Source organism: Tenrec ecaudatus, chromosome 8 (genome assembly GCF_050624435.1).
Source record: "Tenrec ecaudatus isolate mTenEca1 chromosome 8, mTenEca1.hap1, whole genome shotgun sequence".
NCBI lineage: Eukaryota > Metazoa > Chordata > Mammalia > Afrosoricida > Tenrecidae > Tenrec > Tenrec ecaudatus.
In genome coordinates this window covers 89,525,250-89,552,538 of record NC_134537.1, presented here as the reverse complement: position 1 = coordinate 89,552,538, position 27,289 = coordinate 89,525,250, and the positions used below count along the sequence as shown (strand labels likewise).

Here is a 27,289-nt window from a genome sequence, read left to right as displayed (position 1 = left end):
GGCTGATGGGAGGAGGGCCACTGGGGAAGTCTGCCCACCACTGAGACTAGGCGATGGCAATGGCACTGGCAGACTGGGCAATTAGCTGCCAATGAAGGCAGACCAGCAGGGTGGCATTCCAGGGCCCTGCTGCCCAGAGCATTCTCAATTACAGGGTACAATTATCTGCAGAGGTGGTACGGGGCAGTTGCCTGCACATGCTACCCATGACACTGGGTGGGGGTGGGAGTGTGCTGCTCTCTCTGGCCCCAGCTGCTTCTCTTAGGACCCTCTCTTTGATGTGTACACCCACCCCTCCTCCCCGTGCCTCCTTCTTGTTCTATGGAACTGCTTCTGTAGCGGCACCCGCATCTGAGGCCAACATCCCCTCAAGGACAGCCATTCAAGTTCAGTTCCAGGAACCCCCACCCTTGACCCTAGCTTCATGGTTGGCTGTGCCCAGGGCTGGGGTTTAGGTTCCAAATGTCCGCGAATGCACCGTGCATCCAGTGCCATCCCAGAACCGTCCTCAGCTTCAGCTGGGGGGCTTACCTCGGGTCTTATTTTCTTTGGGCAGGAGTGAGATGGGCTTTCTTTGTTGGAGGTAGATGAAGAACTGGTAGCGGTGGAAGCCAGTGTGTGCTGGTGGGGATGGAGGATGGTAGGCTGTCGGTGGAAGAAGAGACGTGGTTGACTTTACTGCCTGGACCCATGAGTACTACCCACTACTACTCCTTACTCTGCAGGTCCACTCGCCTGCTTCGGGGAGTGGGGAAAAGTGCCAACTCTATGTCTTTGCATAGCTCTTGCTGACCACCCTACAGACCCAGGAGTGGGCTCACCCATCACAAGCAATGAGGGCTGATGCTTGGCAGAATCACATCGTCCGCATCTTTGTTTCAGAAGTACTTGGGTTTTCTTTGTTGGTAGGGGGCGGGGGCGGGGGTGGGTGGAAAGGCTCTGGGCTGGTGTTGAGGTCTGCTAAGGCTTCCTGGGTGAGTGGGTGGTGGTGCTGTCCTCTTCTTGAGTCTCTCCTGATGGATTTCCTGCCTCCAGAGAAACCCTCTTCCTCTGGGTGTCGATGTGAGGGTGTTGGCAGGGTATTTTTATTTATTTTCTCAGCATTTCCTTATGAACTCAATCCACCAAGAAGCCAGTTTCTTGGCGGGATCCAGAGGATCTGGAAGTGGTTACAGGAAAGGGTGGGACTTGGTTCAAAGGTTTGATCATGGAGGCTGTAGGCTCTGGGCGCTCTGGGCAATGGGGAGCCCACTCAGGCTCTTCCGGAGTGGAAAGTGGATCTCCCTCCAAGAGGCAGGCCCTTTTGGGGGCTGGGGTAGAGGGGAGCATTCCTCCCCACTCCCCCTCCATGTCCATATAGGGCCTCAGGGTTTTGCTGGTGCTGGATCTGTCTGGAAAGCCGGGTCTTTTTCCAAGAATGCTGTCCCATTACCCATTCCCCGTGCTCTCTCTGAAGCTCACTCTCCAAGGAAGGGCACGGGGCTGGAGCCAAGACTCCTCCAGGAGGAATGTGAGGACTGAGCGCTTGCCACCAGGGGGCTGCTGATGGGAGGGAGCGTGGGGCTTCATGACTCCTGCTCCTCTTCCAGTCACCCAGCAAGAGAGCAACTGGAGCTCCGAGGCTGCTGGAAGGGTGCTTCACTGTGCACTTCCGGCCACTCCGGCCTCAGTCACAGTGTGCCAACAACAGGGGACTTCCTCACTGGTCACCCTGCCCAGGGCTTTTGGAGGGCAGACCAGCTCTGGGTGGTCAGAGTGAGAACCGTGCTGCACACGCTGGGGGCTGTGGAGGCTTGTGTGACAGCCTGGAGGAGCTGAAGCTGCTTTTGCTGAGGGTCCCTATCAGTGTAAATGTAGGAAAGTCAAACTTTTAATTTTTATTTCTTATAAGCACTGTCTATGCTGAGGAAGACTGCAGACACAGGCGGCGGCCAGTGTTCCTCTGTGTGCTTGTGTGTGGTGAGGGCAGACGCCGGGGAGCCAACTTTTGGCAAGGCAGGTGGGTGTGTGGGTTGGTGAGTGCCCGTGAGGGTGGGTATACCTCATGATGTCTGCAGATGATGTGGCTGAGTCTGCAGTTAGAACTCGCTGGTCCGACCCTTGCTTAATAGAGACCCTGCCCTCAGAGAGGGGGAGACTTAGACTCGACTAGGGCTTTTTGTGAAAAGGTTCCCCCTTCTAAAGTAGGGATGTGAGAGAGGAGGAGGAAGAGATGGGGTCCACGCGGGCTGAGCAAGGACTCTGGGCCAGTCACCGCTGACATCTCGTTAATTCCCACCACAGCTCGATAAGGGAGGAGTGATCTCCATTTTATGGATGAAGAAACGGAGGCTCTAAGAGGTTAAGCCAGGCACATGGTAAGGAGTGGAACTGGGATTTATATCTAGGCCTTTCTGGTGCCACAGCCCATGCAGCCTAGTTCATTTTGTTTTTCTCTCAATCTTTGTAAAGTCAGCTCACCACTGAGTGCTCCCTTGCAGTTGTGTTGGGGCATACGTACTGTACTCTCCCAGTGGGGAGCTGAGACAGAGAGAGAGAGAGAGGGAGAGGGAGAGAGAGAGAGAGAGAGAGAGAGAGAGAGAGAGAGAGAGAGAGAGAAAGAGAGAGAAAGAGAGAATGGGGCAAGAAGAGGAGGGCAGCTGGGAAAAGAGTGACCTATCCAACCACAGAGAGGAGAGGAGAAGAAGTTGAGGAGAGGAGAGCAGAGTTGAGAGGAGAGGAGAGGAGTGAGGCCCGATACTATAGACCAGGACAGTGGCCACAATGCACTGCGGTTGTGAGCATGGCTCCAATTGGATCCCCTTGCAGTTTGATGCTGGCTCCACCCCCCCCCCCCCAGCTGTGTGGCAGCAGGCAGCACAGTTTCCTGCACCTGAGTCTCCGTTTCTTTACAATGGAGATACCGCTTGCAGCTATCACCGGAGGCTGCTGGGAGGGTTAGATCAGATAACACGAGCATATATTTTGGAGGGATCAATGCTTGTTGGGCACCTTGATGGTGACCCATGAAGGGGCTGTAGCATCATTAACATTCCCCAACACTCTCGCCTGGATCAAGCGGGGGTTGGGCAACCAGAACAAGGGCATACTTCAGGGCTTCTACCCAGGGCAGGTGTGCGCCAGGGTCTTGTCCTCTCATTTTGCTTATTCACTCTGCACCATCAGAGAAGCTGAGTTCGATGAAGAAGAGAGTGGCATCAGGATTGGAGGAAGGCTCATGAACAACCTGCGGTATACAGACGACACAACCTTGCTTGCTGAAAGCGAGGCCGTCTTGAAGCACTTGCCGGTGAAGCATCAAGGATTGCAGGCTTCCTAACGAAAGACAACTCAGGATAAAGAAAACCCAAATCCTCCCAACTGGACCCACAGCAGCACCATGACACCCAGAGGAAAAGATTACAGTTGTCCGTGATCTCATCTTGCCTGCTTCCACAACCAGTGCTCCTGGAAGCCACAGCCAGGAGCTTGATCAAGCTCCGGATTGCATGGGGGGTAGTCCTGCTGGACAAGACCTCTTCAAAGGGTTGAAACACAAGGAAGTTTCTTGGAGGACCGAGGTGTGCCTAACCCAAGTCACGGTATTTTCAACCACCATGAGGCCCGTGAAAGTTGGACACTGAATAAAGTAGACCAAAGAAAAATAGATGCATTCAAACAATGCATCGGTTGGAGAAGAATATTGGAAGTACCACATACTGCTAAAAAGACAAGCATGTCTGTCTTGGAAGAAGTGCAGTCACATGCTCCTTAGAGGCAAGGATGAGGAGACTTCATCTCAGGACCTTCGTACACGCTATCAGGAGAGATCAGACCTCGGAGAAGGGCATCATGCCCGATAAAGTGGAAGGGCAGTGAAAACGAGGAAGGCCCTTGATGAGAGGACTGACACAGTTGTGCCAACACAAAATCTGTTGTGAGTGTGGTGGTGCAGGATGGACAGTGTTTCATTCTGGTTCACATAAGGTTGCCGTGGGTTGGAAAGGACCGGAAGGCACTTGGCATCAATGGTTTCTTGACATATCCTCCATCCGGGTCTGTAGCCTTCTGAAGGTGGCCTTGGTTCACACGACAGTTTTGGGATCCTCAAGGGACTCAAATTTGGTTCCTCTGAAATATTCTTTGAGTTTTGGAAATGAGAAGCAGTCTGAAGCAGCAAAGTCACCTAGCAATAGTACAATCACTCAATGGCAATAAAATTGCCCAATAAAGGCAATGTGTCCTTAATAAACAATATTATTCTGATTCCTATGATTATCCTGGCGTGACTGGGGTCACACCTCACCCCAATACCTTCTGGAGAAATGGGCGCTGGAAGATCTCACTCACATGACAGCTCCTGGCCCTGAATCTGTCCTTTCTTCAAGTCCGTGCCCTGAAATGAGAGACAGGTATGGGGGATGAGTTACTCCTGTGGTAGCAGGAGATCTCTATCGTGACACGTTCACCCAAGTGGCTTCTGATGGGTTGTTTCTCGGAAGAAGTAGGATGGACAGGGAGGAAGGTCAATGGCTAATGCTGGGAGACGTGCTAGAACAGGGCTGTGGGAACTTGGAATGGGTGTCTGGGGGTGGGGTGGGGTGGTGGTGGTGGTCTGGGATTAGAAGACAGATATCTTCACATGGCCTGGAGGAGGGGATACAAACTTCCTGAGCACCGAAGACTCAGGAGAGGACCCTTTCTGAGGGACCTCCCTGCATGCTCACATCACCTGCACTTTGAGACCAGGCACGGGGCGTGACCCACCAACCTGCTTGCCGAGAGTCAGAGGCAGGGAGGACAATGGCTCAGGCTGCTCAGCCTGCCCATATGCTCAGGAGGCTGGTGACTGCTTTCCTCGGACCCTTAGGCCAATGGCTAGCTTCACAACCAGAAGGAAAGGGCAGAGGGAGGGAGGAGGAGCCTCCTTGGATTCCTGAGGCAGTTGCTTCCCCAGATGCATGTCCATTCAACCCACACAGCCCTGCCCGCAGCCCCTGGTACATACAGCCTCAGTTTCCCTCCCTCTCTCTGCTCGGTGTCTGTGGGATAATGAGGTGACCCTGGGGGCAGGTGCTAATTATTGTTTGTGTAGGCCTGGGAGATGCTCAGATGAAAGGGACTGGAGCCAGGCCCCTAGGTGCCACAGCTCAGGACCCTGAGCCAGGCCAGGGTGCCCTGCGGCTCTTCGGTGTGGGATTTTATAACCTTAATGATAGTGATTAAGGGAGCTCTTATTTGATTATGCCAACACCTAACTGTGTCCTGGCCACCTTTCCACCAAACCCAGCCCTTCGCCCTTCCCCTCGCAGGGGGATTGGTCTGCTTGTGAGCAAGGGGGGTGGAAGGTGAGGTTTCACCCGGGCTTTCTGTGGAGAACCTCCCAGTCAGCGGGGTGACCCACTCCTTGACTTGTGGGGCACCTTTGTCAAACCTGCAGCCCTGTTCTTTGACTCCTGATGTCCTTTCAGGCTGTTTGTGACCCTTCCCCTCCTCCCCCGTGACTCTCCTCTCTTTGGGCCCCCCTACCCCCCAACTCACTCCTATCTGTCCACATCACCCGTGGCCATGATTAATGCACAAGGCTGCTGACCCAAAGGTGGGAGGCTCAAGCCCACCAGATGCATCTTGGGAGAAAAGCCTCTGGTTTGCTTTGGAAACAGCAACCAGGGAAAACAGAGTGGAGCCCAGGGGTCACCGTGAATTGGAATCGACTCGAAGGCAAACTCTTGGGGGGGCTGCCTGTGGTTGGGAGAAGAGGAGAGAGGCCTCAGAGGCCTGTTGGAGTGGGTAAGATCGCTTTTCTCTCACCATCCTCTGACCCTCTCAAGCCCTTGACTGTCTACCTCAGGAACATGCACATGGCCTTCAAATGTAGTGCCTTAGAGTGGTGCACACTCTGGTCTGGCCTTGTCCACCTCTCAGCTTAGTGCCCGGACTCCCCCTAATGTTATCCAGGGCTGGCATCCGGCCCAGATGATCCCAGAGTGATGGGCACTGTGTGTGTGTGTGTGTGTGTGTGTGTGAGAGAGAGAGAGAGAGAGAGAGAGAGAGAGGATGATGGATAGGAATAGAGAAAGAGAAATGAGAGAGAGATATATAGAGAGAGACACCACTCAGGGGCACAGAGATAGAGACAGGTATTGGAGAATGGTGGCGGGTGGGAGTGGCAAGGGGGGGGGGAAGTAGGGTGGGGAGCTGAGCCTAGGGTAGCCTGGCCCTGCCTACCCTGCTCTACGCTCCCCAGCCTCCCTCTCACTCCTTCCCAAGTCCTCCCAGCCAGCAGTTTGTTTAAACCAAACAATAGCAACTCAGGCTGGCTGCTGGTGGGGTTTTTCCTCCCAGTTTCCCACAGGCTTGGTCCCACCCAGAGGGATAGACAGGCCTTTCTCTTCTGTTGTGTGAATGTAGGGATGGGCAGAGGTGGGGGCTTGGGACTCGCAAGGTCAGGGCATGTGTTTGTGTAGAATGGGGTGGAAAGTCTGACTTATATCATGTCTCAGGGTGGAAAGGCTCATCTCCGCCACCCCCCCGCCCCCCTCGGGCTCCCTCTGGGGAGCCTTTTCTCATCTACTAGGGCCAACTTGGCAAGAGCACAGAAACCCTTGGGTTGGAGTCTTCCAGTGAAGTCACTAGGCCCTTCCTGCCTGCCTTCCCCAGCCCAGGGCACGATGGATTTAGACTGTTCAGGCTCACGCCTGGAGGGCCATGGTGGCTGAATGTTAGCATTTCCATCTTCCCTGTGGGAGACAAGGGATCGAGTCCCAATCAGTGCACCTTCAGTGCAGCCACCACCAACCTGCCCACGGAGGCCTCTCGAATGTGGGGATGACCACAAACAGGTTCAGCCGTGCTTCCGGACAAAGACAGACTAGAATGGTGATCTACTTTGGAGAATCAGCCAGCGACAACCACAACGGCCCAGGCGGTGTTTGGTCACCACGACTTGTGGGGTGAACCACCACTAGCAGCAGGGCCCGTGCTATGTAGGGGTGCTGGTGCTCGCTGGCGGGGAGTGTAGGGAAGGAAGGCAGAGGGGTCCCTGCAGCTCCCGTGTGGTCAGGCTGCTTGGTGGTTATTGACTTGTGTTGGGTTCCGGTCTTCCCAGGGCTGACACTTCCTACCATGGCGCCAAACACTACCTGAGGGCTTGGGGAAAGTACATCCAGAGTGTGAGACAGCTGAGCCCGAGAGAGGTGAAGGAAGGAGCTTGGCCAGAGCCCCCTCCACCCTGAGCGGGAGAAGCCAGGAGCAAGGGCCCCCAAGACCGCCTGGCCCCAGGTCTCCCAGCCAGGATGGGGTTCACTCCTTGATTCACAGGGCTGGCCCTGGGCATTTCCTGAGACATGGTGACAACCCAACACACCTCCAGGAAGCCATGTCTTCAGAAGGCTTCTGAAAAAGACCCATAGCTTTCACCTGGTGCTCGGAGATTGCGCCTTTCGACAAAAGCATCAACTTCTCTAAAATGTCTTCAGCGGTGAAATATTCATACTACTCTGTGTTTGCCTTAGGATCTAGAACTCCCAGAGACGGAATGAGAAGGTTCCAGAGGACGGCGGTCTGGGCAAGCCCTGTGAGCGAGGGATGCCCTGCAGGAGCCCCCCACCCCCAACCTCGGGCTCCTTTAGCATGACCCCACTGCCTCCACCCCCCACCCCCAAGTCCCCAGGTGTGCTTGCTTCTCACCTAAAGGACCCCATCACAGACAATACTTCCTTCTCCTTATTATAAAGCGGGCTGACATTTCAAAAAAGATCTTGCCTAAATGCTAAGATTAAAAAAAGAAGACATGACAAACAGCACAGAAATCGCCAGGTTTCCGATTCCCCCCCCCCCCCTCCCCGACACAGAAAAGCCCAGGCTTCCCGGGGAGCAGAGCGCTAGGCAGGAGAGCCCGAGCTGTTGGGGTGGCATGCCGGGGAGGGTATTCTGCACAAAGAAGGGGTCCTTTGGGGGGCCAGGGTGGGATGACCTTGGATGGAAATGCTTCTCCCTAGCAGCGTCTTCTGGACACAGGGGGCCTGATACCCATCGCCTCTGCAGCAAAAGGCGGTGGGGAGAAGGAAGCGGAGATTTCCCAGTAGATCCCAGAATTCTCAGTTGCCATCAAGTGGCTTCTGACCCATGGCAAGCCCGTGTGTGTCCATGTAGAACTGTGTTCCACAGAGCTCCACGGGCAGGATCTTTGGGGAATAAATCCCCACCTTTCTTCCAAGGCGTCTCGGGTGGGTTTGAACTGCCCACCTTCTGATTAAGTAGCCAAGTGTTTAATCTGGGTAACAGTGGTGGTGGGAGAAAGATGGGGCTTCTCACTCCTGTACACAGTTACAGACACGGAAGCCCACAGGGGTAGCTAACCCTGTCCTGTAGGGTCGCTGTGAGTCGGCATCAACTCCTTGGCAGTGGGTTTGGTTTGGGTTTGGCTGCTTCTCAGCTCCCAGGGCTATGCCGTCTACCTAACCAGAGACCAATCATCAAGAACCAATGCAGTAAGGCTGTTTACATCACCCTGGGCCAGGGCTGGGGTTGCTATGACACGCAGTCTAGCCCCAACTTTCCTGAGGTGTCTCACATGCCTGGGCTACAGAAACAGTGCACTCTGAGACGGAACTGGAGCTGGAAAGAAGACAGCACAGATTGATTCCCAGATACCCTCCATCCAAGCACTTGCTCTCTGTAGCATCCTGTGGTTGAGAAGGGCAGACACCATCCTCCTCATTCGACTCAGAGAGCCTGTGTCTACTCACATTTCATCTCCAGGCCGGAGGCTGCCCCTGTCCATGTCGGCAGCCCTTGAGGGGCTTTACCCACCTCTCCCTGCCTGCACCACCTCAGTGCACATCAGATGCACTCCAACCTGCTTCTCTTGGGTTTTGAAGGGTCCCCTGTCCCCCGTGCAGTAGGGCAGGAATGCCCCTTTGGTCACAACTCTTAGCCAATGACCAAGGAGAAAACGCACTCACTGCCCTTGAGTCCAGGCCGACTCACAGCCACCCTGCAGGACAGCGTAGAACTGCCCCTGTGGGTTTCTGAGCCTGCAACTGTTGTGGGAGTAGAAAGCCCTGTCTTTCTCTTGTGGAGCAGTTAGGGGTTTTGAACTGCGGACCTTGCGGATCTCAGCCCACTGTGACGCATTACCACTACATCACCAGTCAAGCTAGGGCTCCTGCTTGGCCAATGAGAAGCGGTCCCTATATACTCCAGCTCCTGGGTCTTAGGTGGGATGACTCAGCGTATTTTACTCCTGGTTTCAGCTGTCCATGGGGGGACTTAGTTGATTATGAACCCTCCATTGGATTCCCTTCATGTCCCTGCCTCGCTTGCCTTTCCCCTCACTGGGGTTTCCTTGTCCCATCTTGAAAAGAAACCACTTGCCCTGGTGTCCTTGTCTCAGGCTCTGCTTAGGGGGAAAACCCAATCTATGGATGGCAGGTGTCAAGTAAACATTGACGGGATGAAGGAATCAAGGAGAGAAGACTCTTTGGTGAGAGGAGTCACAATGCCAGGAATGGGCATCTCTACCTGACTCCAGGTCTGCGTTCTTACAGTGGGGGCACAGGAGGTCAGAATCACCTCTAGCCTTTGTTTCGCGTCTTCGTGTAGACAGCCAGGGAGCTCTATTTTCTGAGGCCTCTTGTTGGACTTGAGGGTACAGAGATGCACCTTCCTCACTGAGCCCCAGGGGCAAGGGCTCTTTGAGACTCAATTCCTTGATTTAGGTCCGGTGAGTGAGGAAGGGGCTTGGCTCAATCCTGGTCCCAGCAGGGCAGCCCGGCTCTGTTTCTTCATTCCCCTTCAATTACCTACAGCCAACTGCCCGCCCACCTGGGCATTTTCGAAGGCTCCTGGTGCTCACGCTTGCTGACCCCCAGAGCAGAAGGTCAGCGGCACATTTCCTTGAGCTCGTGCGAGATGATTTAATCTCTTCACCCACCTCTTCCCATTTGGACAGCAGGAATCAATCACTTCTCCTTCTTGGCCACACACCTTAGTCAGTGTGGGAAGTTTCACTTTTTGATCTCTGGAGACTCTGGGGGTGGAGGCGGGAGACTGTGCTCAGGAGAATCCGTAACTTGAAAAGTAAGGTGCAGAAGCATGTCAGGAAGGTAAGGGGGGCGGGGAGGGAGCAACGGGAGAAGGGGAAAATAGAAACAAGAGTTTCAAGCTTTCTGACACCGGCATCCAACAAGCGAGCTCCTTGCTGTGCCGCACAGCTGCCTGCAAGCTGCCAAGTGGCAAAGGATCCAGGAAAAGGCACAGGATTGGAAAGTGCTACCCAGCAATCTGTGTATTCTGCAATTAACAAAGGGCAAAGCCATTGACAGTTCCCAGGCGCTGCGCTCCCCAGGGGCTATGGCTGTCAGGCCTCCTAACACCAGCCTGGAGGGGACCCAGCCAGGGAGACCGTTGTCTGCTCAAAGGGAAGGGCTGCACCTCAATGAGCCCTATGACCTGCTCCTCTGCCTGGGGTCAGGGAAATGAGGGATAACCCGAGGTGGGCGGAATGAAGTCTGTGGGAGGTGAGAAGGAGGCCCAGATCTAAACCCTCCTGGGACTTGAGCGCTTCTAGTCTCCAGGGTGCAGAAGGGCCAGTTGTTTGGGGCACCAGCTCACCCTCAAGAAGTGCTAACATCCAAGACTTGACAGGCTCTTTTCCTGGTACCGTCATGGGCAGCAGGGCATGGTGTGGCGAATATCATCTTTGGAGTCTGCCAGCCAATGGGTAAGCAGCTCCTGGTGCCTTGGCATGGATGGGCCTCGGAACTCCTGGATTTTGATTCCTCATTTGTGTTCAGAGATGGAACTAGTTATTTCCCTGGATGGGCAGATGCCAATATGGGGCAATGACTGACGGGGAGTGAGGGAGTGAGGATGGGAGAACTCTGCCCAGAGAACCAATGCTCCATGACTCTGGGTTGGAGGGGAAGTTTCCCAAGGCTGTGGTTATCTATCACTCAAAGAATACAGACTGTCCGGGCCATTTGTCTTAGACCATGTGGAAGTGCCTGTCCGTGATAATATCTAGCAGAATTGGCCCTGTGGAATGTTGACTATGTCGATGGTAGATAAATGAAAGAATGAGAGGTTCGTGTCAGAAATAGAAATACGAATACGAAAGAGTTCAGGCTATCTGGGTGGGTCCAGATATAAATATGAGGGGGGGATGTTGTAAAGTTCCTGGAAAGATTTCATTGTATTCATTTTATTATTTTTTATTTAAATAAATAATCTTGGGGGCTCTTACTGATCTTTTAACAATCCATATATCCATTGTATCCAGCACATTTGTACATATGTTGCTATCATCCTTTTCAAAACATTTTCTTTCTACTTGAGCCCTTGGTATCAGCTCCTCTTCCCACCCCCCATTCCCTACCCCACCTTCCCTCCCTTATGAACTCTTTAAAAATGATAACTTATGATTATTTTCATATCTTACACCATCTGCTGTCTCCTTTCACTCATGTTTCCGTTGCTTGCCACCCTGGCCTGGGATGGGGGGCATTTAATATGTTGATCATTGCGTTTGGTTCCCCCTTCCTCCCCCCACCTTCCCCCTACCCTCATGGGAATTTATCTGTCCTGATTCCATGTGTCAAGAGCGCTTGTCTGTACCAGTCAGGGTATATACTCTGGTCTAGTTGGATTTGTAGGGCAGAACTGGGGTCATAACAGTGGGGGGGGGGACGGGGAACATTAAATAACTAGAGGAATGTTGTGTGTTTGATTGAGGCATTGCCTCTTATTTCCTTTTTCCCAGGATCTTTTGGAAGCCACCTTGTAAATCAACTAAGGATGGATCTAAGTAGCTGAGGTTTACACGAAACCTGGACATCACCTCAGGAAGACCAGAGGGGAACCCAGGCATTTGGTTGATGGTGCTGGTGAAGGATCTTTGAAAAGTCCATGGGCTGTCAGAAGAACGAACAGATCCGTCTTGGAAGGAGTACGGCCAGAATGCCCCTGAGAAGCACGGATTCTGAGAGTTCGTCTCACATACTTTGGACATGTCAGGAGAGGTTAGTCCCTGGAGAAGAGCATCGTGCTTGGTAAAGTGGAAGGAGGGGAAGGCCCTCGGCGAGAGGAATTGACGCAGCCATTGTGAGGATGGTGCGGGGCTGGACACGGTCCCTGTAAGGCGGGACTGGCAATAACTACCGCACATGAAATCTGGAGGCCCTGGGTGACGCAAAAGGCTAATCGCATGCTTGTTAAACCAAAGGCTGCAGGTTTGCCTGCTCTGGAGGCGTTTTGAAGAAAGGCCTGGCCATCAGCCCCTGAAGTCCCGGGGGAGCATGGGTCGCTGTGAACTGGAGCTGAGGCGATAGGAAATGTTCCCCTCCCTCCAAAATTCAGGGGTAGTTGGAGGAGCCAGACATCACTGGTTGGAGGTGGGCAAGGGATCTGGGAAAGCTGTGGAAAAGGAGATCATCTGAGCTAGTTTATTGTGCCAACCTGGCCAATAAACATATATGGGATTAATTGAAGGGCAGAGGGATAAATGGCTCAGTGAGACTGGCCCTTCTAGTTCTCAGGTCTCTTGCTTTGTGATGGTCGTACCAGGGTGTAGTTGCCTTAACAGTTCCCTGCTTCAGCTTGCAAGGCTGACTTCCTGCAAGACATCCCTGAGGAGAAGCCACATGGACCTACCCTCATGCAGCCCTGGGTGATGGAGCAGCCGTGTGGAGACCCCTGCCAGCGCTGAGATGCTTACATGTTCACTGACTTGGCTTTCGTCTCGCAGTCAGCATTGTTGTGTCTGCTTTGTGAGATGGAGGAGGACTTTGTGGACTGGTGTTGGACATATGGGTTTATGTTGGACTGTGGGCTTGGACAGCACTGGGTTGGGACGTTTTCTTGATGCACACTTAACCTTTATATAAAACTCTCTCTCATACATGAGTTTCTATGGATTTATGTCTCTAAATACCCAGACTAATACATTATGGTACCTTAGGAGCGGGGTACTGGAGAAACAAATCATAAGGTGGAGAGTAGATGTTTGTTTGACCTCTCCCTCATGGTAGTTTTTCTTTTTTAGCCAGAGGTCAGATGAAGCCACACTGTTTACTCGGTTGTCTTCTGGGGAAAATATGGGAAGCATGAAAATAAAAAGCTTGTAAGTCCACTTGTTTCAGCCATTAAAAGTTGTTCTTTAGATGGGTTTAGGATGCACCTGCAAGGAAAGATATGTCCCACCCAGTGCTCTGGAGTACTCAGGAACCAGAAGTCTTTGCCAGAGTGGGAAAAAATCTGGAACCATGAAGAAAACTCCTCTCTGGGACTGAATGTTAAAGGGAGCCTGTGAGCAGGCTGAAATGCTTGCTAGGTGACCACCTGGATCTACGTGTTGAGTGGAAGGGGGAGAAAGGCAGCAATAAAGAGATGGGTTGAGTTTGGCCACTGACACCTGCGGACTTGGTTTACAGGGGAAAAAAGGGAGAAGATGAGAGTGGGTTGACTGGTCTAAAGTTCATGACCTAGCACAAGGGGCTAGGCTTGTTGAGTATTGGTAGACCCCATGGTCTAAAGGCAAGGCAACCAATGGGCACCTTGTGGAGGCTGAGTGAGGCAGCCCACATTGAGTTGACCAGAACCCAACCAGCTGGAGATATTTGAGCCTGTGAACTGGTATATGTTGTTGCTGACTTTATGGATGGCCTGTCCGGATTTGACTTTGCTTATGGATGCAGACTTCACAAGGTTCCAACTGGAATGAAGATTCTTCATGTTGAAAAATATGATTGTATTCTCAGATAATTGGGTTGATGCAAGTGGGCAGTATATAAATTGGATACCCAAAATTGGGGGAGATAAAGACATGAAGTGGTTGGCTTATAAATTTTCATAGGTGAGAGAAAAAAATTCACAGGATTATAGGGTTAAGGTGTAGGTGTTACTTAATTGCAATTGTGAAGCTAAAGAATTATGTACAGGTGCCAGGTTGGCAAGGGGTGGATTGAGTTAGTTTATTGTGCCAACCTGGCCAATAAACATGAAGAATTAATTGAAGGGCAGAGGGATAAATGGCTCGGTGAGCCTTGCTTTTCTAGTTCTCAGGTCTCTTGCTTTGTGATGGTTGCGCCAGGGTGTAGCTGCCTTAGCAGTTCCCTTCTTCAGCTTGCAAGGCTGACTTCCTGCAAGACATCCCCAAGGAGAAGCTGCATGGACCTGCCCCAATGCAACCCTGGGTGCTGGAGCACCTGTGCGGAGACCCCTGCCAGCGCTGAGATGCTTACACCTTTACGGACTTGGCTTTCCTCCTTCAGTCAGCATCATTGTGTCTGTTTTGAGAGATGGAGGAGGACTCTGAGGATTGGTGTTGGACACATGGGTTAATGGGTTAATGTTGGACTTGTGGGCTTGGGCAGCACTGGGTTTGGATGTTTTCTTGATGTGCACTTAACCTTTATATAAAACTCTCTTATACATGAATTTCTGTGGATTTGTTTCCCTAAAGTATCCAGACTAATACATCTTCCTTGAAAGACATCTGAGTTTTTGTTTTCCAGTGGACAAACTAGGGGTAAGGAGGGCTGCTTATGACTAGGAAAGTGTATAGTGTGCAAGTGTGGGCACAAGTGATGGAAAGACTTCAACTGATTTAGCTGTCCGCGGAAGAAGCCAGAGCCAAGCAGGGACGTTGAGAAGAGGCTCCAGAGAAGGGTGAAAATATAGACTGGAGTTAGACTCACGGGGACTGGTGGGCAAGGTTTCTACCCGGCTTTGATCACCGAAGCTCTCAGCCACCTAAACTCTGGAGGCCAGTCCCTCCCTCAGCAAGGCCTTGCCATTTCCCAAGCGCTCAGCAGGCCGTGTCTCTGGTTGTAAGAGCAGGTTGGCAGAGCTGCCTCTGGCACAGGATGAATCGGGGGTGGGGGGCGGGGAGTGGCGGCGCAAGCTTTGGGACATGCCCATGCAGATCAGAGCCACTCAGGTGAGGCCAGGACCCCTGAGCTCACCCCTCTCCCTTTTGTCAACAGTTCCTGGGTGGTGTGAGTGGTTCCGCCCTGGAGCACTGACCAGAAGGTTGGTGGTTCAAAGCCACCCAGATGTGGTTTGGGAGATGAGCCCGGTGGGCACAGAGCTTTGCTCTCGGGTCATCATGAGCCACAGAAACAGCTTTTATTTTTTTTCAGGTCAGTAAACTAACCGGTACTCATGGTAGAACCAAATGTTAAAACACAGAAAAGATACTGGAGTGAAAAACCAACAAGCCGTCTTTGAGATTATACCAGGTGGAGACAAATGCTTTGAACACACGATGGTTCCTGTCTTTGTATTTGAAGCCCCAAACTTCTCATCACACTGGTGTCTGCCTGGAGTCCCCTGGTCGCCTCTGGGGGCCCGTGTTGGCGGAGACAGTGATGCAGCGAGCTCTCTCTCCCCCAGGGCTTTCCTGCCTGGGGAAACCTGCCTGAGTTACTGCCATTCCCTGAAGCTCTGAGAGTGATTTGAACCACCGGCAATTGGAGACGCAGCCCACTTAGAGCCTTGCTGGACGTAGGTCGCCCTCTCTCCGAGAATAGCTAAGGGATAAGTTTAGCGGGAGGTCAGGACGCGAAAACGGGATCAAGAATACAAGAGTGTGGACGTATTAAATCTGCTCCACTAAGGAGCAATCAGGGGCTCTCAGAGGGATTTGCAGCCAGCGTCGCGAGTGGATGGAGGAACATAATTACTGGCACCGGTGCCAGTTGGGACTGAAGGTGGAGAGCTCTAGATATCAGGAACACACGCTTCAGCTTTGGGTGTCGAAAGCAGGCCTCCGGAATGCCTGCTCACTCAGCGATCCTGCAGTGAATTGAGTTTTCCTCACGAGGACATTTCCCTGATAGCTTGAGTCCTACCATCTTACTTCCCAGCCTCTTGTTCATACCAGCTGTGTTGGATAGCGGTCTCATTAAAACACGAGTCCTTAAGTGATTTTAAAATTGACCACACTCATTCTTGTCTTCCCAGGCAGACTGCATGGAGAATACACCTTCTGCGACATCTCCGGCCTCATCACGGCAAATACCGATTCCATGCCCCCCGGCCTTCTGCCTCAGAGCAAAAGGAACAGCCCACTCACAATGCCACAGTTCACGCTTCCTCAGAGCCAGTGTCACGGACCCAGGCGGCCCTGCGTACGTCAGAGGGGAGCTGTCCGCTGTTTCCGAAGTTGAACGTCAGCTCTCACTCCTGAGGGGCCTCTGGGTGGGCTCAGGGCCCTGTGTTGGGGTGGCAGCTGACGTTTGCACTGCCCAGAGGGTCCTGTGGCCGTTGCTGGGGACAGAGAACTGCTCCCCGGGGATTTCAGGGCTGTCATCTTGGAAAGAGCAGATAGGACGCTCATGGCCAGAGTCTCTTCTGACTCACAGCGACCCAACAGGACAGCAGAGAAACTGCTCCTGACGGAACTCTTCATGGACGTGGAAAGCCTCTTCTTTCTCACAGAGTTCCGAACAGCTGACCTTGTGGAGAGCAGCCCCCCAGTACCCACTACACCAGGCCTTCATTAAAAAAAAAAAAAAAAAAGGAAAACATAACGGGTTGTTTTTTTCTCCTTCTGAGAGTCTGGTGGGTTCAGGCCACCAAGTCCGTTAGCAGCTGAGCACCTGGCCACAGAGGCCAGGACTAGCAGTGGATGTATTGGTTGCTGGTGCAGAAACGGGAACCAGTCACCCCGAGGTGAAGGTACAGCACAGCAGGCCTATGGCGGGCTCTTGCCTTGGGGTAGCTTGCTCTGGTCTCGGTTTTCTAGCAGCCGCCCCACTGGGAGGACAGAGGCCCTCCGCTCTGCCTGGGCAGTGGTGCCCTGTGTTCTGGTTTCTCCAAGACCCCAGGGCTTGGCAGAAGGTGCCAGGCAGAAGGTGCCAGGCTGTTACAAGCAGCAGCGCTCCTTCCAACACAGCCCTTGGAAAGGGCACCCCGAGCTTGCCGGCAATGTCATGACCAATTAGCTAGGAGACTCGGAGCGAGGCGCTTCGTCTCTGGGTCAGGTTCCTCGACTATAAAACAGTGATGGTAACGACACCTGTCCCGCTTTCTTCACAGCATTGTATGCAGATAAAATCGGGAAAGGGGAGCATGCAGCCTAAGGTTTCATGGGGCTGCCCAACTGTAAGGGCCATATTACTGGTGCCCCCACCCTCTCCTGGCCTCTTGGGTTGAAGAAGGGCTTCGGGGAGGACAGGGAGGGCTCAGGGTGAGGAGAGGTCCTGCGCCCCCTGCGTGCATACACACACTCAGCGTCCATCCGACAGGCAGGCTCGATTTCGCGATGACAGACCCAGGAAGGTTCCTGACAGGGTCAGCCTCGTGAGGCTAATGTCTGCCGTGGGCTCAGAGGTTACTGGGCTGTGAATGTGAGGCCTGCCCCGCTGGGCCCACACTCACCCAGGGTGTGAGGAACGAGTGGCAGAGAATGTTTATTAATATGCTTTGATGAGGGGCATTAATATCTCTTAATGACACCATCTCAGCTCGGCCTCCTTCCTCCAGCTCCTCTCCCCTCCCCACCCCCTCCTCCCCAGGAGACACATCGATCCTCAGTCCTAGAGAGAGAGCCCCCGGAGGATAGCAGGGACACAGGAGTCACTCAGAAGAAATCCAGGGCAGAGGGGGAGCGGGAGGAGACCAGCCCTGAGCCCCTTCTCTTACCAGGTTGTCCAAGGAGGAGGTGGCTTGGGGATGGGGAGGGCCCAGCCACAGGCACCAGACTCCTGGAGGACTCTGGGGGGAGGGAGGACGTGGAGGGCCTCTGGTTCTCCTGCTCAGTGGGAACTTGGCCAGTCAGGGATTGGGGCTGGGGGCAAACCAGTGGCAAGACTTTCCCCAAACTGGAAGGAATGACATGGCAGGGCGAGAGACCGGAGGAGCTGGAGCTGGGGCTGGGGAGGGGCTGAGTTCCTCGACAGGGGTGGGTGGGGATGAGCAGGAAAGGAAGACGACTGAGGAAGTTTGCAGGCCTTTCTCAGGCTGGGTCTGAGAGGGCCCAGGGGTGGCTCAGATGAGAGAGTGCAGGGTAGTTCATGACTCTCTTTCACACACACATGCGCGCGTGTGCCAGGACGTGCGCGTGTGCACACACACACATGCAATATGTTCATTCATACGTGCTCTTCTCCCAGGCAGTCTTTGTGTGTGTATCTAGGGAGGGGCTGAGCATATGCCAGGAGAGTAAAGGGGGGCATTTGGGAAGAAGGTGGGTCCAGTGGAGAGGCTTGAGCTTGGGCCATGGGATTAGGAAAAGTGGGTGTGGGAATCTCCAGGCCCCTGGCAGGGGACCAGGACAAACAGATGACTGATTAGCACTAAGGTCTGAGTAAGAACTGAGCTGCTCTGTTACCCATGCAGAGCCCCTGGCCTGGGGATGTAGGGCAGGGGGATGCCCAGGCTGCTGCAGGAGAGCAGGTGAAGGCATCTGGCCTGCTCACTCTGGAGGTGGAGGCATGGTCCCCTGACGCTGGCCTCATCCCACTGCTGCACATAGGTTGTCCACGCCACAGCAGGACAGTTGGGAAACAGGAACAGTTAATCCCCAAACAAACAGGGCTTGGGAGAGTGCAGCCCAGCCAGAGAGGAGGAGCTGTGGGGCTCAATCCTCAGCTCCAGCACTGCTCTTGCTCCGTCTTGGCCCGGCCACCACCCTGTCTTTCTGGCTAGGTGGTTGCAACTCCACGAGGGGAGAGAGGGGGTACATGGGCAGGACTGATAAGCTGGGGGGAAGCTGCCTGACCACCATCTCTGGCTGGGGTGAGGTGGTGCCAGCAAGCCCCTTGTACTTGCCTGGGCTGAGGAATGTGCCCCAGGGCTGCGGGAAGGCAGGTGCTCTGGTGTCCCTGGGCCCATGGTATGATCTTGACATCTGGATCAAGGGCTCCCACGAGGGATCTCAGATGTCAGGCTCAGCAGTTTCTTCTAGGGCCCAGCCATTCCCTCCATTTCCCATTCTTCAGTGCCTGACCCTGCCCACCCCACCCCACCCCACCCCCTGCTCTTTACTGCTCCCAGAAGATGGCCAACGGTGTTTGCTCTCCCCTCAAACCATCCTACCATAAAGGAGAGGAGGGAGGAAGTCCAACCACCACAAAACTCAACTGTGACCTCTTTCGAGGAAGCTGGCATTGACAGGCCTGCTAGTCTCGAGAGACTGGAGGTTCAAACCCACCAGATGCTGTTTGGGAGGAAGACGAGGCTGCCTGCGCCTGTAAAGATGTACTGTCTGAAACCCTTACCCAGGGTTGTTATGGGAGAGAATCAATTCAATGGCAATTGTTTTTTGTTGTTGAGGGGGGAGTTGTGGGTATCAATCAAGAGTCACACCATCTCTTCTTTGCCCTCTTTTAGGTTTCTGTACCCAGCACACACTAAACAAACTGGAGATGGACCCACGGCCTGAATGCACACCCTAGAATCATAAAGGCCATCAGTGACAACTTAGGGACAAACTTAAGGGTCCTAGGTTTCTGTGAGGGGCACGGGGAGTTGGTTCTGACACACGGAGTCTCTGCGGACCGGAACCAAGCCCCACCAGGGCCCGTGCCATTCTCTCTGAGACCATTTGACCCGAAAGGGCCCTATTACGAGGCATAACTGCACTATCAACATAGTGAAACATACCCACACGACAGAAGACAAAATAGAGGATTGGTATCTCCTAAAAATACGACATGCGTGCACATGGAAAGACCTATCTGAGAGGGTAAAAGGAGGACCTACAGGCTGAGAGCAAAGAAAAAAAAGACCGACAATGATGCATCTCAAAAGTCTATAGAAAGCTGCCAACACCTCAACAAGAAAAAGACAAATCATCCATTTGAAAAAGAAAATGACTCCCCCAGAAGAATTGACTTGAGAGGACGGCACTGAAGCTGCAGCTAGGGGAGAGGGGATGTTCAATCAGAGCACACGGGACCAAAGAAGGGAGAGGAAGAGAGACTGGAGCACATCCTGGCCCATCAGGCCTGGAGGACGATATCCCTGCTCTGAACAGCCAATGGACAGAGTGGACAATATGGCTGATCCCACTACGAGACATGCCATCCCTTGCTGGCCCAGGGCCCTAAGGGGGACAACAATGGAGACTCAGGCCTGGGACTGGCCCAGACTGACTCTGTGACACTGAGGCAAACCACTAAAAGCGTGCGGCAGAGCAACCGTGGGGGCAGAGCAGGGAGCCCCTGAGGGAGTACAAAGGACAGACTCTGGGGCCAGAGCATGGTACCTTAATGGACCTCACTGAAGGACATGCCTAGAGATGAAAAATCAGACCTTTATCTATTTACAGGTTTTTCTTTCTTTTTAAATTTCTTTCTTTTAATTAATTTATTCTTCTATGGGTAATTGGTTTCCTTTTTATTGTCATAGCTGTGTTCTCACTCATCGCCTATCTTGCAATGACTTGATTTTGGGTGTATATTTTTATCTCTACAGCTCTATCTAGATAAGATAGACTGGATGAATAGTCTGGAGAAAACAATGGGATCAATGGTTCCAGGGGCGGGGGGAGACAGGGGAGAGGGAGAGGAGAGGGCAAGAAGGTATTGTTGACCAACCCAGGGACAGGGGAGCAATAAGTGATCCAAAATCAGTAGCAAGGAGAGTGTGAGTGGCCTCATAGGGATTCAGCAAGGGCAAGGTAACCTAGAGAAATTACTGAAACCCAAATGAAGGCTGAGCATGATAGTGGGACAAGAGGAAAGTAAAAGGAAACAGAGGAAAGAACTAGGTGACAAAGGGTATTTATAGAGGTCCAAAGACTGGAATGCACATATGTAAATATATTTATATGAGTATAGGGAAACAGACCTATGTGCATATATTTAGAGGTTTAGTACTAAGGCAGCAGATGGACATTGGGCCTCCACTCAACCACTTACTCAATGCAAGAACACTTTGTTCTATTAAATTGGCATTCCAGCATGCACACCTTCCCAACACGATTGCTGAAGAAAAATGTGTGCATAAGCAAATGTGGTGAAGAAAGCTGACGGTGCCCGGCTATCAAAAGATATAGCATCTAGGGTTTTAAAGGCTTGAAGATAAACAAGTGGCCATCTAGCTGAGAAGCATCGAAGCCCATATGGAATAAGCACACCAGCTTGGCTGACCATGAAGTGTAGAAGGGACCAGTTATCATACATCAGCGAACTAAAAATCATATCATTGAAAATGTGGGTGAGTGCAGAGCGGAGACTCAAATCCCAATGGTAGCCAACCAGACACCCCCTTACTGAAGGGTGTGGGGAGGAGATGAACCAGTCAGGGTGCAGGGTAGCAATGATGAAACATATAACTTTCCTCAAATTCTTAAATGCTTCCTACCCCGACTATCATGATCCCAATTCCATCTTACAAATCTGGCTAGACCAGAGGATGTACATAGGCACAGATAGCAACTGGAAACATAGGGAATCCAGGACAGATGACTCCTTCAGGACCAGTGGGGAGAGTGGGGGGTAGGAAGGGGGAAGTGATTACAAGAAATTAGTAAAGCCTCCTCCATGGGGGAGGGACAGCAGAGAAGAAGGCGCGGGAGATGTCAGACAGTGTAATATATGACAAAATAATAATAATAATTTATGAATGATGAAGGGTTCATGAGGTAGGGGGGATTGGGGAGGAAGAGGGAAAATGAGCAGCAGATATTAAGGGCTCAAGTAGGAGGCAAATGTTTTGAGAATGATGATGGCAACAAATGTACATATGTTCTTGACACAGTGGATGGATGGTGATAAGAATTGTACGAGCCCCCAATAAAATGATTTTTTAAAAAAGGAAAAAAATGAGCAGAAAACATGGAAAGACAATTCACCAAGGATGACACCCGGGTGATCAATAGGGATATGAAGAAACCCTTGCCATCACTGGCCACTGGAGGAATGCAAATTAAAATAACGGCCTGATAGCACCTCACACCAGCACTGATAGCAGAGTTCAAAACTAAAACAAAAGAAAGAGAGAAAAGACCAAATACGGGCAAGGATGCGGAACGACTGGTGGGGCTGTAAACCTGTACCATCATTGTGGGAAGCCCAATGTCACTTCCTCTAAGAAATGAGGACAGAGGTGCCATGTGCCCCAGCAAGCCCTCCACTTGGTGCACACCTTCGGGAAGCAAGGAGTGAAACCAGAGCAGACTGCATGCACACCCTAGTTATCACATCCCCACTCCCAATAGCAAGAAGGTGGAGACAACCAAAACGCCTGTCAGTAGAGCAATGGATAATTACACCGCAGCGTCTCCATAGAGTGGAATACTATGCGCCCCTAAAGAATAACGATCAACTGTCAACGTCCTCATGGCATGAACGAATTAGAATGACATCATGTGGAGTGAAATTAGCCAATCCCATAGAGACAAATACTGTATGACAGCTCCATTATAAAAGGGGGGGGATTAAGGGAAATCATTTTCACATCATAAGAAGCCAACTTTGATGGTGATGAAGATGGTGGGGTGGTGGTAGCTGGAGGCCAGGGAGGAGGGAGGGAGGGGCCGAAGAACAAAAATAAACAAGATGTATTTCTCAAAAAAAGATATATAGATAATTAAAAACAGAAGGGCAGACAAAGGGAGAGGGGAGGCAGGGAGCACAGGTGGAACGTCGGAATCAAAGCAAGAATAAGGCAGGGAAGAAGCTTCTTAAGGAGGGCTGAAGGGAGGAAGAGAGGCTATAGGAAGGGAGGCAGGCACAAGAGGAGAGGGACTGTGTGGGAGAAAATCTGGGGAAGGGGACTTGGGCAAGTTTGGGGCACTGTGGAGCCCCTTGTTCATTCGAAAGAGGAACAGCACTCAGACAGAATGGATGTCTCATTCAGCTCACAGCTTGCTCTTTTCAGAGAGATCAAGCCGTGCGTCTGGCTCCAGTCCCATTGAGCCTGACTGCTCTCCAAGTGTGGTCCCTAGACCAGTAGCCACGGCCGCCTCTGGGAGCATACAGGTTACAAGGGCAGAGTTTCAGGCTCCGCTCTGCACCGAGTGCATCAGCACCTTCCTTGGAGCCCGAGGTGATTCACATGCACATTACAGCACTGTCCCAGAGTCCTTTTCTTCCGAGCTTCCCGGCCAATTGCCCTGGGTCCCTGGACTGGGGAAGAGGGCTTCTCATCAGACTGGCACTGCTTGGCAGCTATGGTGCGACTCATCTGAGATCTGGGTCCCTTTACCCAGCCCCCTCCTTTGTCCCTTCCAGATTGTGGTGGTCCCCTTGGGATCGCCCATTCCCAGGAGGGACGGAGCTGACTTTTAGGGCCAGGTATGTCCCCAGCCATCAAGTTAGATTGTTCGGACTGTCGGGACTCCTTGGTGGTCACAGGAGGCGGGCAAGCTGGAGGGTCAGGACCTGTGTCAGGACAGGAGACAGAACATCTGGTGCATTCATCTCCTTCCTTTGCCCCCTGCTCACAGCCAAGAAAAGCAACCCCAGGTCAGTGACTCTCTTGGCATTGCTTGGTGTCCCACACCTTTGAGCCCCCACGGCTGTGATGCCAGGTGGAGATGGAACGAGGCACATCAATGAGACAGGGAGTTGGGCTCTCCCCCTGGTGGGGGCCTCTCCTGCCCACACCTGGACACACTCAGGGCTTTATGGGGGTTACCCAAACCCAAACCCACTGCTTGTAGAGTCAATTCTGATTAAATTCACACTCACTGCAATGGGGGTCAATTCTGACTCAGAGGAGCAACCCGTTAGGACAGGGTAGAATCACCCCTGTGGGTTTCTGAGACCGTAACTCTTTTTGGAAGTAAAAAGCCTCATCTTTCTCCCAAGGAGCGGCTGGTGGTTGCTTTGAACTGCCAACCTCACTGTTAGCAGCCCAACACATATAGCAACCTCACATAGGGTTTACAGGAGCAGGAAGCCTCATCTTTCTCCCGTGATGGGGGAGACAAGGGGTGCTTGTGGGCTCTTGACAGACCCACTGTGCCTTCTTCACCAGAGCATGCTCTCTACTCTTGTCAGGGACCTCAAGGGTCTTAGGCAGATACAAGAAGACAAAGGCAAGATACTAATTACTCTTTCCTGTAGGTGTGTGTGTGTGGCAGGTCAGGTTTGTGGGTTAGGATCCACTCTGGGGTCCCTGGTCTCAGCAGAAGACCTGCAGTCAAGTTTTCTCTCCCAAGAGAAGCTTAGTCCGTGTTGCCACCCCTCCCCCCTATCTTCTCCCCCCCCCCCCGCGCCCCTACCCCGCCCCCCTAGCCGCCATTGCATGCAATGGCCCCTTGGCCCTGGTGGCCTGGGTCAAGCCATGCTCATTTGTCTGGGCCAAGGGGGCAGTGACTGTGGGGCCTGCTGGGATTCAGGGTTACATGATCTTCAGCTGGGACCAGGGCTTACTCTCAGGCTGTTGTGGCACTTTTTACAGTGCCCAGCAGGCAAATGCCAATCTGGTGAGCTTGGCAAGTACAATGAAGAAAAAAAAACCCAACAACAACCAACAACCAATTGAGACTGAGCACAGTAAACGCCACCCTGACCTCATGGTCCATCCTTGGGTCCCTGGAATGCTCCAGAGACTGACATAACCCCTGGGGAGGAGGGGAGGCCCTCTGACCCTACAGGTTAAGCCCAGCTGAGTCTGGGCTCCTAGGCGACTCCTTTAGAGGCTGTCTGTCTCTTGAGAGCAGGCAGTTCTCCACGGCCGGATGGGGTGGTCTGTGTGCAGAGGGGCCGGGCAGCCCCCGGAATGCCTCCTGCCTCCCTCCCCAGCAGGCAGCAGAGCCCGATGTGGGGTTGTTTGTGGTACTTGGCTTCCCTGCCCCGTGGGGAACGTCATGAGCTCTCAGAATATGTTGAAACATGTCTTTGCACAACCTTGAGCAGGGCTGGGCCTTTCCAGGTGACAATCCCCAGGGGCATGAGGAGACGGGAGCAAAGGGTATGGGATGACAGCAAGGAAAAGGTCCAAAGGGGACCAAGAGCCTCAGAACCTTGTTCCTCCACTCCTCAGCTATGGCTCCCAGAGACTCTGATTGGGGCACACCCTACCTCCCACAGAAGTCCCGCTCACCTGTCTGAGCCTCAGATGTTTACAGCTTGGGGACCCCCTAGGAGCCCGGGGTTCTAGGATGCCTGGCCAATGCCTAGACCATGGCACAGGGAGCAGAGATAAATTTCTCCCCAGAACTTTCTGTTGTGCATAGTTAATTGCCTGCCGTCGGGGGCTGCAGCACAGGAGCATGGAGCCTTTAATGAATGCAAATGACAGCGGATTAATCGGCCAGCTCAGGAGCCCCTGCTCCTCTCTGTGGGGTCTGGCCACGCTCCATTCAGCCTCGATGGCCTGCACCAGCAGGGTGGGCTCCAACCTATTACCACTGGCGCTTCCAGTCCTAATGGGGTGGGGGACAGGGTAGCCCCCCTCTGGTCTCCCCTCAGCCCTCTGTCCTGTCATGTGTGAGGGGCTCCTGGAACTGATCCTGGAGAAGGAAGCTGTCCCCTGCTGCCCTCTGTCACCAGCTGGACACCCACAGCAATGTCGCCACCTCTCTGGGGGAGAGGGAGTGGTGGCTTGCCAGGAGAGGCCCAACACGCAGCTCAGTGGGGTTTTGGTGAAGGGACCCACTTAAGAGGTGAGCAGGGAGCACTACTCAGGCAGTGGCAGGTGGTTTTTCTTTTCAGAACTTCAAAAAGACAGTCTCTTCCTGACTACGGATGTTCAGCTAATCTGCCCTGTGGGAGAAGGAAGGGAAAGAAGAGGGGGGCATAGCAAGAGCCGACAGGTGAGCCACTCACCAAGAGGCTGGAGTTGGAGTCCACCCAGAAGCACCGAGCAAGAAAGGCCTGACAACCTGCTAACAGAGAACCAACCACTGGCAACTCTATGAAGCGCAGTTGGACTCTGACACACCTGCAGGGGAAGCTGACTTGGGAGCCATCTGGGCCTCTGACCCTCGCTCCTGGCTGCCAGGGAGGGGTACAGTTCTGAGGCCTGGCTGGAGGGGGGGTGGATAGTGCTACAAAGGGGACGCACAGGGGGCTGGCCTAGTCTGTGGAGCAGGGAGGACTCCGTTCCCCGAGAGCAGGAACCGACCAGCTGACAGTGGAACTCTCTCAGTGGGCAAAGGGAGGGAGAGCTGTGTGCTCTGATGGGCCTGCCCCTTCTTTCATTCACAGGCTAGACCTGGGCTCCAAAGAGGGGCTCTTCTCCCCGAGTAGCCCCAACCTCTCCTCCTTGAGCTGCCGGGCTGGGAACAGAGGCGCTTGCAAGGTCGGTGGTGAGAGTCCGGCCCTGGGCTTTCTTCTGGGCAAATGGCCCCGGCTGGCAGGGGAAGGAAGCAGAGAGCTGCTTGGGGTAGATATCTGTGCCATTTCTGCTGCAGCCAAGCGGGGGCCCCAAGCTCTCACTGCAGCCTCTAATGACTGGGTGGGGGCCTAATGAATATCTATGTCCTTGTAAAAATGGGCTAATGACTGCCCTCCGTTTAACGTAGCCCCTTTCATCCTCACCGGTTCCCAAACCAGAAGGGGCCATCCTGGGAGCTGGGGCCCAGAGCCCGGTGGCTGCCACAGACAGACCACAGATGTTTCAGGTGGGGTGGAGGGGGCAGAGGTTCCTCCTCAGGAGGCGGCCTTTGCCTCCCCCTCACCCCATGCCCTATCTAGCTGAAACAGCCCAAGGAATTTAGGTCGATGGTTGATAATAACCAGGAATTGGGAATTGGGCAGGGGGTGGGGAGAGAGGAAGCAGATCCACCCTGATTCTTAAGAACAGTGTCAACACTTGTCATCCATGATGATGAGGCAGGCAGAGAAAGAGCATTGAGTACTGTTGGCCAGGACACGCCCCCTTCCTCTGCCCAGGTAGGTCAGAGGCGCCCTAAATCATCCCTGTGTCAACCCCAACACCTGAGAGGAACCAGCCTCGGAGGGCGGTGCTCTGCCTGCTGAATCACCAGCAGCACCTGTGTTTTGCTTGGGAGGTCTCCCGCTTGCTCAGGGACTGGCTAAGCCTGACCCTGTTTGGCTTAGTGGAGCTTGGTGAGCTCACAGCCCAGGGTGGTGTGGCTCTAGGCCAGTGTGGCCTGCTAGGCAGGGCTTTTTAAAGAGACACTTGCCCCCGTGTTCTCAGGATTAGCTCAATTCAAACGTTTCTTTGAATTCTTCCCTCCCCCTGATTTGATTGTAGAAATTGGTCAGGGGGACCTGAAATTCCTTGTAACAAATTGTGTATCGGAAACAGACATCCCAATGCAATCGCTACACTAAAGCCCCGGGGAAGCAGGGGTCTGGGCGAAGGGTAGTAAGCATCAGAGGGAGGTGGGTGGGTTGGAGGGACCCCGGAAGGACAGACTGGTCTGCTTTCCCCAGGGGTC

At 53.1% G+C, this 27,289-nt stretch overlaps 1 protein-coding gene across 1 annotated transcript in view; it reads right to left on the bottom strand.

Annotated features, from left to right (window-relative positions):
• Nucleotides 1–27,289, bottom strand: part of PEBP4 (phosphatidylethanolamine binding protein 4) — a 305,182-nt gene that overhangs the window by 12,091 nt on the left and 265,802 nt on the right. The window contains exons 4-5 of the mRNA XM_075557212.1: nt 4,330–4,375; nt 532–645 (exon numbers count right to left, since the gene is read on the bottom strand). Coding sequence (XP_075413327.1) covers nt 532–645; nt 4,330–4,375 — 160 coding nt within the window. The remainder of the gene's footprint in view (nt 1–531; nt 646–4,329; nt 4,376–27,289) is intronic.